Source organism: Gopherus evgoodei, chromosome 5, assembly GCF_007399415.2.
Source record: "Gopherus evgoodei ecotype Sinaloan lineage chromosome 5, rGopEvg1_v1.p, whole genome shotgun sequence".
Lineage (NCBI taxonomy): Eukaryota > Metazoa > Chordata > Testudines > Testudinidae > Gopherus > Gopherus evgoodei.
Window position 1 is genome coordinate 103,345,437 of NC_044326.1, and position 20,653 is coordinate 103,366,089.

A 20,653-nucleotide genomic window follows, 5' to 3' on the forward strand; every position below is an offset into this window, starting at 1 on the left:
ACCCTAGTTGTGGACACTTCCTGTGCTGGACTATTATAATGTAGAACTGGAGTAATAATCTCTCTGCAACCTCATCTGTTTTGATACCTGGCTTCAAGGTCCCTTTGTGCAACCCAAGTACATGAAGGGGTCAGAATCTGGTCTGGTATGTTGTCTTTTTTTTTCTCATCATGTGAGTAGTCAGCACAGTGAAATATCAGCACATTTTATCGCATCAGGCTCCAGCTACCCATTGTTTTTTCTGCTGCTTCTCCTTCCAGTAGTTTGGAACAATTCCTTGGGATAACAAAGTGCAACACATCTGCCAGATAGTCTGAAAACATTCTTGAAAAAAATTTTCATCTGAACCTTATCAACATCTTTATATGTTTTACATTCCAGAAAGAAAAAGAAATTCTAAATGAAGTATTTAATGAACTGAAGGAAGAGAACAAGGTCCTGAAGGAAGAGAACAATGTCCTGAAGGAACAAAAAACTTCAGTATCCAAAAAGAAAGAATACTATGAGTGTGAAATAAGTCGCCTCAACAAGGTATAGACAAAGAGAGGTATCAGATGGGAAACATTGGTTTAATATTTTTTGTATCTTTGACCTGAATTTATTTCAAAGATTTTTGCTGCCAGATAATACCAATGTGGAAGATTCTGAATGTTGAAAATAGGGTGATTTTCTCTCCTCCCATATTACTCATCTGATGTGTTGCTGTTGGTGCATAGCAGTGGAACCTTGATCACTACTAATCTATGTGCCTTAGTGCGGGGAGCTATGCTTAGTGGAGACAGGAGAGGGATTATCTGAGCCCATTCTTACAGCCAGCTGCTGTTGACAGACAGTTGCACTAAGAAGGGGAATATACATTTCCTATAGGCCAACTTTGGAGGAAGCTTTGGCTTCCCACACACACTCTTCTGTGCTTCAGATTCCCAACCTGACTCAAGTCCCTTGTGGGTTCCTAGTCATCCTCTTGCCTCAGCAATGTTCATTTCTCAAATTCTTCTATCTGACAATGGCAGCCTTTTCCCTCCACTCTATCTTCTGATCCCTAACCCATGTTGCCCCAGACATAATCCCGTTCTCCTCCTTGCAACATTACTCCATTCCCTGCTCAGCTTTATAGAGTAAAATCCTGGCTCCAATTGAAGTCAATGGCAAAGCTCTTTTTTACTTCGGGACAAGATTTCACCACAGTCTTTTTCTCCTGGCACCCAATGACCTTCCTTCTCTGGCCTGACAGCTCAGAATCCAAATCCTTTTCACCAGACAGTGCCCAGTGAAATGCTGTTTTTAAAAAGGAGGAAATGTAGTAAATGTTGAATCAAGAGATCACAGAAAGCAAGATGTGTTTTCTAACAATGTACCTCTTGGTAAACCACAAAAGCTTCCTGAGGAAATATGCTGCTCTTAAAAATTACTGTGACGTAACTTTGAATGATGCATAGGCTAAATTCAAAGCAAGGAAAATGCATGTTGCCTTGTAAAAGAATTCGACTGAACTTGTGGTTTCTCTAGCTTTCTCCAAAATGCATTGACCGGACTTGCGCAGGAACTTGGTGTGACTTCAGCTCTGAAGGTCTATTCATAAAATAATTTACTGGAACATATTGTTCTGTTTTGCTAGGGTCTTGTAGTGTGGTTGGGACTGAGGAGAAGGGAGGAAAATATTCTCATTTGGGAAGAGCTGTGCTGCCAGTGAGATACCTGTTGCTCTATAATACAGACCTCGCTGAGTGCAAGAGAGAATTGTTCTTTCTGGTTTACTTGTTATTTAGGTTCTTCTATAACTATTTCACTAATGCACATAGAAACTGTTGTCCAGGGTATTGCCAGCCCCACGCATTCAAAAATTGAGTTTGACTGCCTCAAAATAATGAGATTTTGAAAATAAATGTTTTTTATTCATTTTATGTTTTTAAGCCTTTAGAATTCACATTTCCCAGCTTTTTCTCCACACAATGATGTCTAGAAACATCTAGGGGTGGGGGTGGGGGGAAAGCTGAGATTCTCACATCATCACATGACTCCGGGAGCTGGGCCTTTAAGAAAAGCACCCAATATCATGAGATTTGTTCTAAAGTCACAAGAATTGGCAACTGTTCATAATTAGAAATAAAGACATTGATAAATAGAGAAGCACAGACTTATTTTGCATACAGCATAAAACAATTCTTCCAGATGGCTTGAGAAGTAGACTGGAGCTTAATACATAAACAGTAGATTTCTCCCACCCTCCTCCTCTCCAGGTACTATAAAAATGAGAACTGTTGAGGGACAAAGAATAATCTGTGAATTCTCCTACTGGATCAGCACAAAATTATTTACAGCACAGAAGTGTCACTAATTCTGATATGCTAGGAAAATTCACAACGTTCTTCCAATTAATCTCCTCCACTTCCACCTGTTTGTGGTGGATGATCTGGAACTAGCACAGATATGTGACATAAAGTATTTTGGAATTATTGCCACCTAAGAAACTAATCGAACTTTTTATTTTAAAGGTGTATATAAAGTCAGCAGAGTTAAAATGGATATGACAAATAAGCTTTGTAAGCTTGGTGACTGATTTATAAAAGGAGTGAAAAAAATCAGAGAAAATGGGGAAACAATACCTCATCAAGGAACAATGAAATAGGCTCATCTTTGAATCAGAGGGCCTGAACCACTATGTGCAAGTATATTGTCAACAAGGCACAGGTGTATATCACATGGGTGAGGGGGGAAATAAAACCAGATTTCATTCACATTCATCCCAAGCAGCTATACTTAACAGTCATATGTAAAAGAAAGGGTTTGACTGGGAACAGACCAGGAGAGTGTTTTAGCTTTCAAATGTATTGTGATCCCATTAAGCTTTACAAAATCTCTTCCCTGCTTCCCTCTACCCTATCCCCAACTCGTAATTAAATGTTATTTTAACAAGAGTGTATACTAAGGGTACGTCTTCACTACCGGCCGTATCGGCGGGTAGCAATCGATTTCTGGGGATTGATATATTGCATCTCATCTAGACGCAATATATCGATCCCCGAACAAGCTGCTATCGACTCCGGAACTCCACCAACGCGAAAGGCGGTAGAGTAGTCGACAGGGGGAGCCGCGGATGTCGATCCCGCACCGTGAGGACAGTAGGTAACTTGATCTAAGATACTTCGACTTCAGCTATGCTATTCACTTAGATGAAGTTGCATATCTTAGATCCATTTCCTCCCCCTAGTGTAGACCAGCCCTAAAAACACTTTCAGAGAATTAGGACATACTGCTCCGTCGGTGGGGGGGGGGGTTTGCTGTAGATATTTGGCTCTCCATTAATTTTATTACTTGTACATGGTAGTGAAATATCATTTCAGAATAGAATGGTCCAAAATAACTGTAGCTCAGAGGGGCAGGCTGCCCCACTAAGTTTGATACAATACAGAGAATCTACAAGTTGACCAACTGCATGTATTTTTATACTATCTCATCTGTACATCCAACCTTATTTACACAACTCTGCACATATATGTGCCTCTCAAATGGCACAACTATTGGGACAGTACTCAAGGTAGCTCAGCATTTTGGATTAGATTAAAAATCCTCTCTCCTCTTTCAGTTTCCTTCTTGGGAGGCTATAGGTTATAACTATAATTTTACTGTCACTATTTCATGGAAGACAAGGCACATAATATTAACCTTCGGGTTACTATGGTCATAGTAACTCCTGCTATGCCCACCCTCTGTCTCTCTAAATCAGTCTTCCCTCCCTTATGACCTTGTGTGGGAGCTGGCCAACAGGAAGTCACTTCTGATGGACTCTACTGGGCATTCTGAGAAAATTCAGTGACATCCACATCAGGGAGTGGTTCCTCTATGAACTCCTTGGGAGCCTTTTAATAGTTGGCTGTTTGATGGTAACTGTAAACAGTTCAGACAAGGAGAGGAGTCTGAAACAATTTCCAGGAATTATATCTTTTAAAAATGCATAATGTTGAGACATCCATGCTCTCCTTGACAGAGGTTGAGATGGGATGACACCAAATGGCTATGTCAGAATAATAAAGGAATGTGACATTTGTTAGCTGGTGATAGGTTATAGAGAGTGAGGAGAAGCAATAGTTTTAAGATTATTCCAAACCCATGAATAACTGGAATACAGTAATCTCAAAAAAATAATGTAAGGGAAAGTATGCAAAGTATCATAGCAGGATTGGACTGAAAAGCAGAGCAACAGTAATACAATGGTGTAGTGTGGGTAATCATGACTCCCTCTAATGGCTGGCCATATGGACTATGCAATCCCCTGCATGCCTAGAGCTGAAGGATTTTGAACTCATGCAGTAGAAATGTGTACTTTCAGTGCTTAAAGGTCTCTGGTTCAGTCCCTGCTGTAGCCATTATTTGCTAGATAATGGCTAAATGTTTTTTTAAAAAATCTTTAGTTTTGGAAACCCATCTTTAGGAACCTACATTTTTTTCCTAGAAGTTTTTCTGGGCTTTCCAAAACTCTGATTTTTCACAGGCAAAGGCATTGGTAAATGTAAATTGGATGGACCTGCAATGGCTCGATTTGCAAGTGCAAATGCTACTTATGTATGCAATCTGAGCACTGAGTCTCCAGGAATGATAGTATCCCAAACCTAGAAGCCGTAATGTGGTCACTTTGAAAATTTGGGTAATTAAATGTTAGTTGCACAGTTTATACACCACATGAACTCTGTGACAATTATAAGTGCAGTCAAAAGCAAGTCACGACATGCTTGAATCTATTCAGTCAGAGATGCCAACATTGTAATGATTAAAAAGGAATTCATTTGATGTGGTGAATCCCTGTTGTTGCAGGCCCTTCTGGATGCACTGCAAAAGCAACACCCGTCCATTTTTGTGCCTCATTTGGATAAGTCTGATAGGAACTGCAACCATGAAGAGATGAGGACCCAACTGGAAGTTCTCAGACAGCAGGTGAGAATGCCTGGAAGTCAGGCTGACTGAGTTTAACACTGTACTATTTTTCCCCCTTTCTCCAAAAACTGTGTTCTGGTTAACTTGTTATCCTGATTTTGAAAGGAGGAAGCAGTCTGGCTTTAGTCCAGATAAAATGATGCTTCTAAGATCCTGTTGTCACAGTGGTATGCATTGTCATAGGATGAAATTCAGTCCTGAGGACCAGCACAAGGTCTATGACCCTGGGGGGGGGATATGGGCAGTTAGACCTAGTGGTCAGAACCGGGATCAGAAGCCAGAAACCAAAGCCAGAGTCAGAGCTGGGGTTTAGATCATGCCAGAATCAGTATCCGGAGTCACACTGAGGGTCACGACTGGAGTCATAGTCAGAGAGCTGTGCGAAGGATCAAGCTGAAGCCAAAATCAGAGTGTAGTACTGAGGATCAGACCAGAATCAGGGAACAATGCCAGGGTCATACCAGAGTCAAGAGTTAGGGTTCAGCTCATCAGCAAATCAGGAGTTTTCTCAGTTGCTCAGACAACTTTCTGTGGTCCTTCTGGCTTAAGTCATGTGTCTGGGCCAATTGCTGGAGCTGGACATCTGCTCCAATCAGGAGCTTCATGGGCAGAGCCTCTAGTGGTCCAGAGTCCTGTTAGCCCCCATCCCTGCTAGTTCTGGACTGCTGTCTGGGCACTACTTGGGGACCTGCAGGCCCAGGTTTGAGATCTGCAATCCCTCACAGCATCACTTAAAACAGGGGTCGGCAGCCTCTGGCATGCGGCTCGCTAGGGTAAGCACCCTGGCGGGCTGGGCCAGTTTACATGCTGCATCAGCAGGTTCTGCAGATCGCGGCTCCCACTGGCCGCGGTTCTCTGTCCCAGGCCAATGGGAGGCGGCGGGAAGCTGTGGCCAGCACATCCATCACCCCGCACCGCTTCCTGCAGCCCCCATTGGCTTGGGACAGTGAACCGTGCCCAGTGGGAGACGCGGCAGGTAAAAAAACTGACCAGGCCCACTAGGGTGCTTGCCCTAGTGAGCCACATTCCAGAGGTTGCCAACCCCTGACTTAAAACATCACATAGGGTTTATGTGGGATATAAGAAGGTCATAGGCATTGTACTAGCTATTTGTACAGGGCTGAATTTTACTATAATGAATTATATATTTCAAGAGTTATTGGTTAGTCTGATATTGATCTTCTGCATTCTTGTGAGCTGGCACTGTTTTGAATTATATAAGAATCCTGTTCTTGGAAAACCAGGATGTTGCACATCTCAGTATTCCAGTCTCTCAGAAGAATGATGCAGCACAGGCAGACACAAATAACAACCTGCATACTGGCTGCAGAGAAAACTCATAGACTTCAAGGTCAGAAGGGATCATTACAATCTACTAGTCTGACCTGCACAACGCAGGCCACAGAATCTCACCCACCCACCCACTCCTGTAACAAACCTCTGACCTATGTCTGAGCTATTGAAGTCCTCAACTTGTGGAAAACTCTGTTGTCAGAGAAGCTGGAGGTTATGAGTATTACAATCATTATTTTGAGGCATGGATATGATTTCTTTGGTTTGTTTTCTCTCTACCTAGGAACATGTCAGTTTAAACTCACCTGAAAAGTACCTATTTTTAAATTTTAGGTCTGTCATCCTGTACAGTGTTAGACAAAGTTATTGAAACACAAATGGACGTGATCAGAAGATACATGGGATAAAATACTTGTTTCTGTCACGTTTGACCAGTTGAACCAGACTCGACTCTCTAATATAATGTATGCCACATGCTGGGGAGCAGAATCTTGTACTTCATTGTGCTGTAATGAGTTATTTCATTCTGCTAGACAATAAAATAGCTTACACCATTTCTAAAAATCCTCCTGGGGGAACTGAAATGTAGCCAGTCAGTTTTATTAATGTATGTTTCCAGTTGTAGACATCAGTATAGTCATTCTGGACCTTACACAACATGAAGGGGAACAGAAGACTTGTGTGGAGGAGAATAGGGGATTGACATATATATGATAGCATATCTCCATTGCTTAGCCATCTTTGGCCCATCCCTGGCTGGCACAGAAGGGCTACGCTCTGAACAACAAGAGGGGAGGGGCAAAGGAAAAGGGAGAAGCAGGGGATGGGGGATACACAGTTTATGTAACATCCCCTCTCTTCTTCAGGGCATCAGAACTTATAATGCAAAGGGGTATCATAAGTCACTCCACGGTGAACTGTAACACAATCTGCTCTCCCAGAGTTTTAACAGATCATGTGGTTACCTGGCTGTCAGGGTGAGCATGACAGGATATATTGCTATACAGCTGGTGCTGTGGAGGGGTGATGGTTGTTCATAGATGTGCTGAAACATATAGGACATGACTCTCTGCAGGAACTATTGACTGTGCCCACTCCCAAGGTGTTACAAGCTGACATTGGGCATGCCTCCTTGAGGGGACAATGTGGTGGAGCTGACACTCTGAAAAGGCTTTTTATGCATAGCTTTATGCAGGAAGAGAACCGATAGACCTACATGCACTGGCAGAAGTGTCTAAAGAGCATTGCTGATGTTGCCAGCTATATATAAATAATGTAGATAGTGATTTACAAGTTATCTTGTTTCATTTTCTTGGGTTCAGTTGATGGCATTTCTTCACTGAATCAGAGAAACAGCAGTAATATTAACTTGTGATGTAAGTGCTGCATGTATAAAAATGCTGACTGGTTAATAGCAAAAACATTTTTAATTCATGGTGCATCAGGTAAGGGATCATTGAGATGCTTCATAGGTCCCAGCTTACCTCTGGCCCGTCATTCTGTTTGAGTGATAAGCTCAGTTTTATATATCCTCATGTTAGCATTTCAGGGACTATCCCTTGCCAGGTCCTGAATACTGCCTGCAAGGTAAGAACCAGCAGATCCAGCAGTGGACGCTGAAGATGCTAATCATTAGAGCTGGTTGGAAAATGGGGAAAAATGTAAAATATTTATATCTTAAACCAGCATTTGAATCATCTTGAAGAATCCACACCCTTAATATTTGGAATCTTAGTGCTAATCACGTCTAAGGCAGTCCCCAAGCAAGCTATTCAAATATAGCAATATTCCACAAATACGGAGATTGTGAATTATTTGTGAGTGAGATCGCATGCAGATAAACAGACTAAAGTTAGGAAAAGCATGGGAAAAATGTTGAAGGTATATGTATAATAGAAGGGATCAGTCTAAAAAGTGCTCTGTAAATTAGCAGTTTCTTGTCGGTCAATTTGTAAAAATGACACAGGAAATGATCATGGTTGTAGAATTCCAGTGAGAATTCCCTCTTAGGATAATTCTGTACATGTTTGGAATGTGTTTAAAAAACAAAAAAAGAGTAATGGATATCTTGGATCACTGTAGCACTACCACAATACATTTCATAAATAATATTAATAATTTCAGGTACAGATATATGAAGAAGACTTTAAAAAAGAGCGATCTGACCGAGAAAGACTTAATGAAGAGAAAGAAGCACTGCAAAAACTTAATGAAAGATCACAGTCCCAACTGAACAAGCTAAATTCTCAGGTATGATTTAAAGAAAGTTGCCATTGCCAGCACATGTTCATTTTATTTTTATTTTCTCACTTTCCATACAGCCCAAGAATTTTTGACTTCCTTTAATTGACATTGGATTTTATTTGATGTCACTACATGGGATGAAATCATTCTGAAGAAATGTTGTAAAGAGATGAGAAATGATTAGAGACTTCTTCCAAATTAAGTAGATAGAGTGTCTATTAAAAAGGCTGTTCAATATTTCTTAAACCACAGTTCTTTTGTCTTTCCCTTTTTATTTGTTTTGTTGGCATGCACTTGATATAAGAAACACAGCCTCATCCCCAAACCTGGAAATAAAACATGTGTGGCGCCAAGTCCTGCTCTGTTACAGTGACCTGTAACTGAGACGGTGGTGTTACTCCAGAGCAGAATTTGTCCTAGTTCTGATTAATTGAGCAGTCTGAACAGAGTCACTCCATTGGTTGGGAAATCCTTTTTTATCTCCAGTGAGTGTTCTGAGAGGGGAGAAGCTGAAATGAAATCATGGCATGTACAAGATATTGAGCTTTCACAATCTCCTCTAAAAAATAATGAAATCGCAAGACTTCTCTGTGACAAAAGTTGAGCAACATTTTGCAATAAGTGGCAAGTCATTATGGAATGTACTCTGCTGTACTATCATCCCTCTGGACTTCCTGATTTAACCACGGAAGTATTAGCTGATTCTTAACCAACCCACAAAGCAGTACTGTAGACGCTGGATTTTACTGTAGCATACGAAGCAAGGGATTGATACCCCTTAAGGTACTTGAGTGCCTCCTGGAGAGGTGTTGAGTGCACATGGCTCTCATTAGCTTCATTGGGAGTTGAGGGCATTTAGCACCTCCCAGCAGGTATTCAGCATTGCACAGAATAAGGCCCAAATGAGAGAGAATATTGTTAATGTTGTATGGCCAGAAGGCAGCATTTCATTTTAATGCAAAATCTTAGTGATGCTACAAGTAATGCCATCCAGGGCATTCAAGCACACGGGAATAGCATGGACATCCTTAGTATGTTACCCACTCAGTAGACATGGGGTATTTCTGTGGATGAATGTCATTTTAATTAGCTTGGGAATGTTTTAAAGAGTTCAGGTGGTTCTAAAGCCATTTCTCTCATTGATATCTGTGCTGTGGTAGAGTCCAGCCAGGGAGTAGAAGTGGCTGCATAGAGTTCCTTCCATGGTCATAGGAGGGTGTGACAGCCCTTCATTTCATTGTGGGAGATCACTCTAAAACACCAACATGTGGGGGGAGGAGAGGAACCACCTGCTCCTCTCCAGTGATGTGGTCGGGGATAGCAGAGGCATTTTGTGTCATGCGCACACAAAAGTAGTTTCTTGTAGGTGGCTCATGACCATTCATAACATGCACATACGTGGGAGTTGTTCCAGCCCCACTGCTGTAGGAGCACCAGTATATATATAATGCTTAGAGTCTTCTGTGATTAACTGACAGTTGTGTTGGAAGCAGCTTTGGGACTGGCAGTCAAGATGGTTGATTATCGAAGTGAAATTTTTATTTCTCCTCAGATAAAAGCATGTTGGCAAGAAAAAGAACTTCTAGAGAAGCAATTAAAGCAACAGGTGTGTGTGCACCTTTTCAATACCTTGTGTTTTGCATTTACATTACATGTTTCAAGGCTTCTGTGAGCTGGTAGAGTAAATCCCTACTTCTAACTACTCATCTCTCCTCCTTAAGGGCCAGATCCCTTCAGCTCTTACCTGTCTTGTGCCACCAAAGTCACTGGGACTATACATGAGAATAAGGGCTGCAGGATCAGCTCTGAAAGCATTCCATAGTAATAAAACTCATTGTTCCACATAGAAAACTTTCTCTAAATATAAGGAGGTTGCTACAGGCATACTATCCATTGAGCAGGTTTCACTACATCGGCGTTCACTAGGATTTGCAGAGGCTCATCACAATGCCTGTGTACCCTGTAAGCCCCTCTATAAGCATGTTTCCCTGTATAAACTCTGGCCCAAATTCATTCATTAAAGAGTCTGTGACTATTTGATGATATTTGTGAAGGTTCATGATAAGTGCTAGGTATATCAGTGCAAAGTACTTATTTGATTAGACCCAATCTGTGAAGTGCTGAGTCAGCTTTTGCTTTTCCCCGCCCCCAGTCAGTCTTTACCAAAGCATATTTCCATTGATTTCATTGGGCTTCAGTAAAGCCAAGCAACAACAGAGCAAAAGCTGTGAGGACATCAGATTTGGCTCATTTCTATTCATATTATTTATTAGCCTGGTTCCATATTAAGCAAATCTGCATGTGGTTAGTATTGGTTGAACAGTGAGTGCTACTACATGAGATAAAAATGTCATTTGGTGCCAGAAAACAGTGCTTGCAAGGTAGGTATCAAATCCAACAGAAAAATTTCAATGGTCCTTGGCAGGATGTGCGGAAGGTGCTGTATCAAGAGAGATTTATTTGTTCATCAACATTCAGAATAGGTTAAATTAGAAGCCCTGTAGCCAGTTATGGGTCTGGACCCTTCTTCACTATTAATGTTCAGTGATTAATTTATATTGGCATTCTGTTTGACCCACAGGTGCAGCTAGTAGCATGGTTTGTGTTTTTTTTAAAAAAAATTTTCCTACAGACAAAAGACCTCCCTGTGTCATCTGAAAAGTGCTGCTTCCTGCCTCAGATGTTTCTTCCACCTTGTGTTAACTATGGAAACTGTGGATTAGTTGTCCGCTACCAAGACCCTCGAGTACAAATGTCATCACGGGGCATGTATGATCAGCAGCAGCACCCTGTGAGTAGGACTTCTGTCAATTATCATTTTGCAGATCTTAGAACATGGCAACCTTACATGAGAACTATAATCTTTTCAGTGATTCATTCCACCCTCTTCTTCAGCTAGCTTGGTTGTCTCTCAATCCATTTCAGGATCCAGATTAAATTTTTCCTGTGTTTTCAAAGCTGTCCATGGACTTGAACCAGCCTTGTGCCTGATCTCTGCTCAGTCTCTCTCTCTGCCTCTCGCCACACAAATCACTGGTCTCCATTTAATAAGTCCTGCTCTGTGACCTCTCGTGAAATCTAGACTGGCCTTTGATTCCGCACTTCTTTTCAAGCCTCATCTGAAAAACTCTTTTCTCTCTCTTTGATGTTTCTGTTTTCTCCTATAATTTTTCATGTTAAATTTGTAATTCTGGTCCCACTTTCCTGCCTCCTTTGGAAAATCTGCAGAAGTGGGCTTAAAGGGGAGGGAAAGTACTTGCAGGGATTCCTCTTCATTTCTTGAGTGTGCCCGAATGGTGCTGAGGGCGAGATCAGTCTCTGCAGGGCCCAAAGGCTAAAAGACATCTTTTCTCCCGTGCCTCTGCTTCATCTCAAGTGCTGTCCTGAGCAGATCTCTGACATACTACATATTTCACCAACTTGATCTCATTAAACTGACCCTTGTGGGTTTTGTACAATTTATGCTTTCTCTGACTAGAGAGAAATAATTAAAACCTTTAGAAATATATTTTATAGATAATTTTCCTAAGAAAAAGGGGGGTTATTTTACATTTGATTAATTAGAAAATATCTAATAGTATTGAAAATAAATTTTACGCATGAAGTTTGATTAGACTTTTACACTATTATTTAGATCAACTCAGAATCCCATCACAGGTCGTGTCTCATTTCTACAGTACAGCATGGTTAACCTGTGTGTCATAAACATGGGCTTGTTCCATAAGATACGTAGCATGTCTCTGTCATTCAAATAAATAATAGTGACAACAAAGGTCCAGATGCTAGTCCTGTTAAAATCAATGTGATTATTTTCTTGACTTGTGTGAAAGCAGGAGTTAGCCTAAATAAATATTTGTTGAATATGATGTCAAATTTTCCCGTCGTATGTAGGGAATCACCATATTTATTTGGAAAACCTGCTTGACTCTCTTATAGTTATGTCATTCATGAGTAATGTACAATACTGCACTATCATATCCTCTCTACGTAGCATGCAAACATTCTATGCAAATTGATGAACTAGTAGCAAAGATACATAACTATGCTATAAAGTCCTAAGGGCCAAATTTTGACATCTTGACGCATATTTAGTAATATCTGCTCCAGGATGGCTGTGTTTAAATGGACTACTAGAGGAGTAAGGTATTACTCAACATGAGTAAGGGTAGTAGAAAATGGCCCTAAATGATTTATGAAAATTTGTCATTTTTCAAGCAAGCTTATTTTATTGTAAAACAATATTAAATTACACTTTAAACAAAAAATTAAGATAAGAACCTACTAATTTTTAAATCCTATATTTATGCATATAAAGTTATGTATTAAATGTGTTAATTATTCAGGCTTAGCTTAACTTTGCAAAATGTGTTTTTTATGCTTTCAAACTTAAGAAATCTGAGGAAAAATGTGGGCAAGCAGGTAATTTTTGTGTTAGAAATACACTTATTTTGTTTATCAGAGTTTAAAATATTGTAAAATGTTTCTCACAGCAGTTTGGAGTCAGTCCCAGATTATTCTGGCTTTCCTCCTTGAGTTTTCATCATCTGTGTTTCTAATTGTACCAGAAGGACTCTCTGGGTTTAGAAATGTTGCCATTCCTAAAGGAGTGCAGAGGAGGTGCAGTGCATTTCTGATTTTTGCTTTGAAGTTCTCAAACTTGTTTTTTGAGTTTTCTTTGAAATTATTTTCTTATGCGAGCATAGTGTTGCTCTTAGCTCTTTAGTTCCCTGAGCAATTTGTCAGTGAAGAAGAAATGTGTTACGATTTAATGAGTGTCTTGATTTAACAAATGTAATACTGTGCATTTACCCTGTGCTTCTGATTTTTCACCTTTTCTGCATCTCACTTTTTGTTTCTGTTGAAAATTTTTAACTAAACTTTTATATTTAGTTTGACTTGAAATGTATCTCTCTTCTGTCCTTGGATTTCTTTCAAGACTGTAATATGAGAGAGAAAAGAAGTAGTAATGAATTAGAGAACTGCATGTTTATTATGAACTGAATAGAGCAAAACACTTAAGCACAAGCTTAACTTCTTGAAGTTGATGGGACTGTTCCTGTGCTTAAAGTTAAGTGTGTACATAGGTGTTTTGGCTCAAATTAGTAATTCTTGTGTGAAGTATAGAACTTCCAATTGTAGTAAGACTTCACTTTCCTTAGGCTTATGACCACTTTTGAATAATGTTACATAACTGCAAAAGGATTTTCATTTTACTGACCTTAGCCATCATCCATAACAACAGCCCAATCTTGCAGTTCTAACTTAGGCAAAACTCCTACTGAAATCAGTGAAGTGAAGTGTCTTCCCAGTGAGGATGGATAAATTGAATTCTTTAGATGATGATGGGAATTTTGCCAGAGGGATTTCTGCAAAACAGGGACCATAGAATTCTCCCATCCAATTAATGAATTGAGGGTGGTGATGTATGGCATTTCATAGGCTTCCTCATTTGTCTGAAGCTAGATAGAAAGCCTGACACTACTCCAACTGAGGTTAAAGTGTTTTTTGAAAGTGCTCAAATGTATATGAGGGCTGAGTCCTAATGTAATGAGAAAATTTTTTTATGTCAAATGGTCTTTCAGAATCAAATAGACTGGTAGTTATTTTCCACATTTTGCAATATAAAATTAAAAAAAAATTTCCTTCTCCTATGAGAAATGTGGAGGAATTTCCAGGCAATATCATCATCTTGTTTGTTTGTATTACCATAATGCCTAGGAGCCCAAGTTATGGACCAGGACCCATCTTGGTATTGTCTTCTCATAGAAAGAAGAAAAAAATTGTTTTTTTAAAAATAATTTCCCTGTCCTACAGCATATTCAAGGTGGCACATGATGCTACCTAATGCGATTGATATCTTCATCTAACTCTATGGGAGGATAGGGGAATGCACTTTTGAGATGAAGGGTGTTGAAAACGAATGCTGACAAACTTTGCATGCTTTCACATTGGAACAGCTTCACCTGCTATGTCAAAGCATGCCATTCTCTTAGCTTCTTAACTGCTTGCATTGGTCCTAGTTAAAAATGCAAATGTTTATAATGTCTTCAGGTCCATTTCATTTGTCTCTGTCTTCTCACTCCCTATTTACAGTGTTCATAAGATTGTTGAAAATCTGATTGATGTCACTGATGTTGGCTTTGATTTGTGATATTTAGAAAGGTTGATACTGTTCACAGAATTCAAACACATATTAGAAAAAGAAAACAAGCTGAAAAGCTCAATCAGTAAAAATTTTGAGCCAAATCTAAGTTTTTTTGTTTTTTGTTTTTTGGTAAATTACTTTTGCATGACTAATAAAAAGCTTCACAGCATAATTATATTTTAACATACCGCTATTCTTTTGTTTGAAGTGTCTATGAAGTCCATATTGCTGTAATAATGTTTTATTGTTCTATGCAGCCGGATTATCAATGGTATGTTCCGGACCAGTTTCCGCCAGATGTGCAGCACAAGGCAAATGGTAAGACAACAGCTGTACTGAACATACTGTGAATTCACTTTTTTAATGAGGCCTTTTTAGTAAACTTTCAAGTGTAGATAGTGCACTCTTACTCCAAGGCTCTACTTTATAAGGCTGCAGTTGATATACAAGACAGAAGCTGTAGGTTCTACGGGGGCCCATCTGTGATATAGGTTTCAACTTCATTGTGATCCTTAAAACATCTCTTTTATAATGTATGTTACAGTAATAATCTTTAAAGAGAGGCTATCCTCAGAGTTGGCCTTTACAGCTTCTGGTGCCCCCGTCGAGACTAGATAAGAATAATGCTGAAGACAGGGTGAGAAATGGAACAGGTTTTAGCAGTTATCCCTGTTAACAATTTTTTTCCCCATCCGTAGAAAAGATGCAAATTGAAATGCCTCTTCTTGTTGGATTGAGTGACAGAGACATTGTTAACATCAACTGATGCACAAAATCAGGAATCTAGAGGCCTAGAACTGTGCCCTGAATGGTTAAAGATGCTAGGTACTAAGGCAGTATCAATTATTAATGACTCTTGGAGACAAATGAGCATACAAATTATTTACAAAAGATTAGGCTTGTTATGCAAAATTAGGATCTAGGTTTGAAATGACACAAAGTTGTGGGCGTATGGATTTTGGTTCCAGCCATTATAGATACTGGGGTGGGGAAGCAGGGGAAAGGATATTGTTTTGAATTCCAAGTCCCTTTTCCTTCCCCTTCTCTTTGGAAACTTCTCCTCCTCTCCAGTTTGGGGATTTTGGTGTCAGCCAAGGTTTTGGGTCTTGCGGTACTCTAATCCTCTTTCTTCTAGATGACCTTTCAAGTGACTTATGCTGTCCTGAGTTGTGAAGTTAAATGTATAATGATAAGTATTGCATGGTATCACCATACGTATCATTCTGTAGTGGGTGTGGATACTGCATATAGTGATAAGGAGTTGTTATTGAGGCTATCTTGTGCAGCATCCAAATGGGAAGCTATATGGCCATTTCTTCTCCAGCAGTTACATGTAGGAGATGCAGTACATGAAAATAGCAATATCTTTTAAAATGTATGGACTAGTCCTTTAAAAAATGAGGCAGCCTGAGCTTCTGGTGGGGTGGGAGGGAACGCAGACACCAGGAAGATGGAATTATTTTATGGCTTCCTCCCTTTAAACCCATGGGAATTTACTGCACAAAAGAATGTTGATGGTGTCATACCCATGCCCTCCATGTTGTGAATACATCAGAGTGGAGGTTGGGAGTAACTGCAGATGCAGTTCTATGGTAATTTGTCTCTATTAAAGGGTCTGAGGAAACCCCCTTTGTGCCTATTTCTCCCTTTATATGTCCTTGAGTTTGCTTCTGACTCTCTCATGTGTAAAATGTTATTTTAAAGCCAAACTCCCTGTATGTTCCACCATTGGTGGTGGACAGGGGCCAAGGCCACCCCCTTCAACAGGACAGTTGGAAACTCAATGAGTTGAAACTTAAAAGAGTTTCACTTTCCCTCCTTTTCTACCCCCAGCTATAGGAACCCATGCTACATAATTTTGGCCCATAGTATATAATTAATCCATAACATAGAGAAATGATGTTGAGTGTAGAAAGGGGTACACTGAGCCTTTGGGGGTTGTATGTTGTTTTTACTAGTCAAAAATTAGTCATTAACCTTAAGGAAGTCCCAAATTTTGAGTACGCTTATTAAAAACTGATTTTACTTAATAACAAGAGTGACTAAAGTTGAAGCTAACTGACATTTTTTTGAGTTTTGGCAAGACTTTGAATTTTGAAATTCCAAAAATAAATGGGAGTGGGGGAGAAGAAACCTGAGGAAACTAGGAAATGTTCACAATTTTCCGCCTGTCTTCTCTCCTTTTGGACCAGCTCTAACTACAATAATGTTTCTACAGTCAGTCATAGTGTAGCTAGCAGAATTTGAGAAGGATCATTTATCTTAGCTTGAATATATGTCCAGTTAGGTAATAAACTGGCTATTAAATGTTAATGATTTTCTCCTGAATTAGTGCTTAAGTATGGTGCTGTAAAAAAAAAAAAAAAAAAAAAGGAAAAAAAAATTAAACAAGATAACAAATCAGTCTGTGATACCACAAAGCAGTTTTCCCCACCACCGCCCCATACAGAATCTATCACTGGATTGATGTTATAGTACAGCCAAATCCTTTAGTCTTCTTTACCTAAGCAATATTTCCATTGTCATTAAGGGGAAGTTTATTCAAGCATCAACTACATGACGTGGCCCATATAGTTTAATGTCATGACTTGCACACAAGTAAAATGAATCCATGAACAAGTATTTATTATAGTCGCTTGTGCTACTATATCTGCACATAATTTGTACCTTACATGGTTTGATTGACAAACAAAGGATTCTGTCTTATAGGTGTGTACTCTGTATAAATATGACTATAGGCCATGTGATATAAAACATGCTATAAGATTCTGATCCACAAACCATCAAATCAGAGCTACATAAAGAATGGATTTTTCTGTTCAGTGACGGTTCTGAAAAATCAAAAATAGAATAAGTTTCAGGTTGATCCAAAACAAACATTTTTTCACAATGCTTGGTAAATTGAAAAGTCTACAAAATTTTACTTTGGGTCAACCAAAAAGTTTTATTTAGATTTCGAGCTTTTTTGGTTTTGTGTTTGTGGGTTTTTAAAATAAAATTGAAGGAAATGTGTAAACGAAAGGTGCTTTTGACCTGAAAAATTAAAACATTTCATTTTGAAAATGCTGACATGTTTCTACTCTTTTGGATATTTTGTCTTTTCTTAAAACCATCAGCTTGGTGAAAGCAACATGAAATTGTAAAATGTTTCAATGTAGCCAAATCTCCATTTTTTAACCACCCCCTGCCCCCTAACCCAAACATTCAGCTGAAAAACTTTGCCTAGCTCTGTACTGAAATCAATGAGAGTCTTTATATTGACTTCAGTGGACTTTGGACCAGATCCTAAATGTTTACACAAAGTATCCTGTAGGCATAGTTTACTGTAAGGCTCCTGCAATTCCAAAGGCATACATTGCAGAGCTTGGAGGCAGTAGCCTATACAACCACACCTGGAGTATTGTGCTCACTCAGTTCTGGGCATTGTGTTACTGGAGAGACTGTCTTATAGGGAAAGATTAAAAGAACTAAATATGTATAGCTTGGCTAAGCAATTTTGAATGAAGATATACTTAATAGTCTATGTATCTAACCTAGCCTCTTTTCACATTGCTGCCACTCCCTCCCCGCACCCATCCACACGACTCTGCCAGTGGTGACTCGACGCCATGTTTTTCTGCTTCTCATGGGCACATCCTTTGTTGTATGGAACCCCTTTTCTGAGCTAGTCTGCAAAGCTATTATTCTCTCTCTTGTTTTAAATACTTCCTTAATGACCAGTTGCTTCTGCAAAAGTCTGCAAGAAACTTCTGTGGTCTCCATGGGAAAAAACCTTCTATTGCTAAGTAACAACATAATCTTAGAGGGGTTGTTCCTGCGCTACTTCTCCTTACTGTCTGGTTAATCCCTGGGTCATGTCCTGTCCATGACCATGGTGAAATTCTAGCTCTACTGAAGTGAATAGGAGCTTTCCCATTCTTCAACAGGACCAGGACTTCCTCATCATATCTGTTAAGAGAGACCTTGCAAATTTGGGGTGTTATTAAAATAAATAATACATTTAATATTTGAAGTTAATTAACACCAACCGGGGAGAGTTGAGAGGACTTACTAGGTGAAGTATCAAGAAGTATAACTTGAAATAGAAAAATGTAGTGAAATTAGGAAAAGGAAAATTCCACAGAAACCAGAATCATCCCTGAAATATTTTAATGACCTGCAGAAATATGGAGCAGCATCTTTTTTTTCTTCCCTTCTTTCCTCATTTTCCTGTTTTTTTTCTTTGGTTTGTTTATTTTCCCTCTCATCCCCAGGCACCGTGACCCTTTTTTTGTGCAGTTGGCGGAGGATCACTTACACATAGATCTAATCTTCAACATTTGGCTCCAGAGCTGAACTTTCCCAAAGACTGTGGTGGTTTGGATCTGGGGTTTTGATTTGGACCCTTTCTAATTTTAATGATAATGAATACCTTCCTCAGAGCAAAGGATGGGTGGGAGGTGAGGGGAAATGCAAAGGGGAATAGGAAAACAAGGAGTTAAAGAGGGAAAAAATTCTCCTACCCATTTCTTCTTGAAAAAGCTTTCCCTCCAAAACCAGAATAAAACAAACAAGGGTAATGTTCAAGACAAACAATTTTCACATTTTTGTTTAACTAGAAATTCTTACTTTTTGTTTATAAACCTGAGTTGTAGCAGTAAAGGCAGTGGCATTTTAAAAAGCACAACAGCCCCAATGTCAGCTGTATTTCAAATTTCTGCAGTGAAATATGACTTTATGGTTGAAGATTTACAAACAGACAGAGCTTTGATTATTGAACTTCACTTATCGTGAACCTCCTGTTTATTTAATCGGGGTTGTATTCCCCAATTGTTTCACATAACAGGGTGTTTCACATGAGTGAGATTTGGCTATACTGTAGTGCCCGTTGCTCCTTAAAGCTACTGCAATCTGCTGAATTAGTTGGTCTTGGGTAAGCTGTCAGTCCGTCTGTATGCTCTGCAGTCCTGAAGGACTTCAGTACATAAAGTTTAGTCCTGTTGAGCCAGCTGGCCTGGAGGAAGTTGGTTGGCTGGCTGTATATGCCTTAGTCCTTAAATGCTTAAGAGCTACAGTGCATGAAGCTGTCTTGTCTGGTCAGTTGTCCCCAGAGCAGCACCAATGGCTGGCCATGACTGGGGAGAGCTGTCGTCAGCCTTAGAAAGCTGGACTCAGTTGGGAAAATCTGAATGCAGATTTTGAAGTCTGTAGCAGCAGCATACTTGATTATCTCCACCCTCAGTTATTCAAAGGGCTTCACTTGTCTCATGAAAATTTGATCTGGACTACAGTGCTGCAGATTCATAAACAGTGACACTGGGTTTATAAGGTGTATTTATGTGTAACTGTGTATAGCCAGTTTGTATTTTTTCTTTTGCTTCAGTCTACCTACTACTGAACATTCCAGTTACTTTGTAAAATTGTGTCTGCAGCTTTCGGGAGTTTAACTTAGATATTAACCGAATAGTCACTCACCCAGAAATTGTTTTAATAGGCCCTAGAGGTTAGGAAAAATATATCCTCCAGAAAAGTTTAGGAGCCAGGAGACTGCGTAGGCTGCCTCTAGCTGCAGGTTATGGAAACAGTTTAACCACTTGAAGCCTAATTTTAAAAATGTACATTAAATGTGTTTCTCCTTTTATGGTGTGTTTAATGACTCAGTGTATTCCAAGCCCTTGCACATTTGCAGGGCAGCATTTCTTAAAGGAAACCCTTGTTGCTGCTAGTGGTCTGGTAAGAAACACCAGGCTGTACCCCAGGGTAAAGTCAATAGGCCATGAATGTGCCCTTTGGGAGGAAACATGCTCTATGTCCACAGGAACCTAAGTGATTAACCTCCAGAGGTCTTACCAGGGGGATCAAAAATGAATCCAGGACTATTAAAACAGCTAGTTGCAAGTGGAAAGGTATGGGCTGCACTCATGGTTATTGGTTCCAAGACAATAAGATTTTCTTCGCATTCATATCCATAAAGATGCACATTGTATCTTATTAAAACCCCTTAGTGAAGCTCATTTTGTCTGAGGCCATAAATCAATGCGGGGGATTGCAGAGCACAGC

At 39.6% G+C, this 20,653-nt stretch overlaps 1 protein-coding gene across 1 annotated transcript in view; it reads left to right on the top strand.

The window, feature by feature from the left end:
* The window catches only part of TNIP3 (TNFAIP3 interacting protein 3), a 97,182-nt gene that overhangs the window by 66,255 nt on the left and 10,274 nt on the right, over positions 1-20,653 (top strand). Inside the window, 6 exon segments of the mRNA XM_030565078.1 lie at positions 382-531; positions 4,813-4,932; positions 8,350-8,475; positions 10,022-10,075; positions 11,102-11,260; positions 14,872-14,932. Of these exon segments, the coding sequence (XP_030420938.1) occupies positions 382-531; positions 4,813-4,932; positions 8,350-8,475; positions 10,022-10,075; positions 11,102-11,260; positions 14,872-14,932 (670 nt within the window).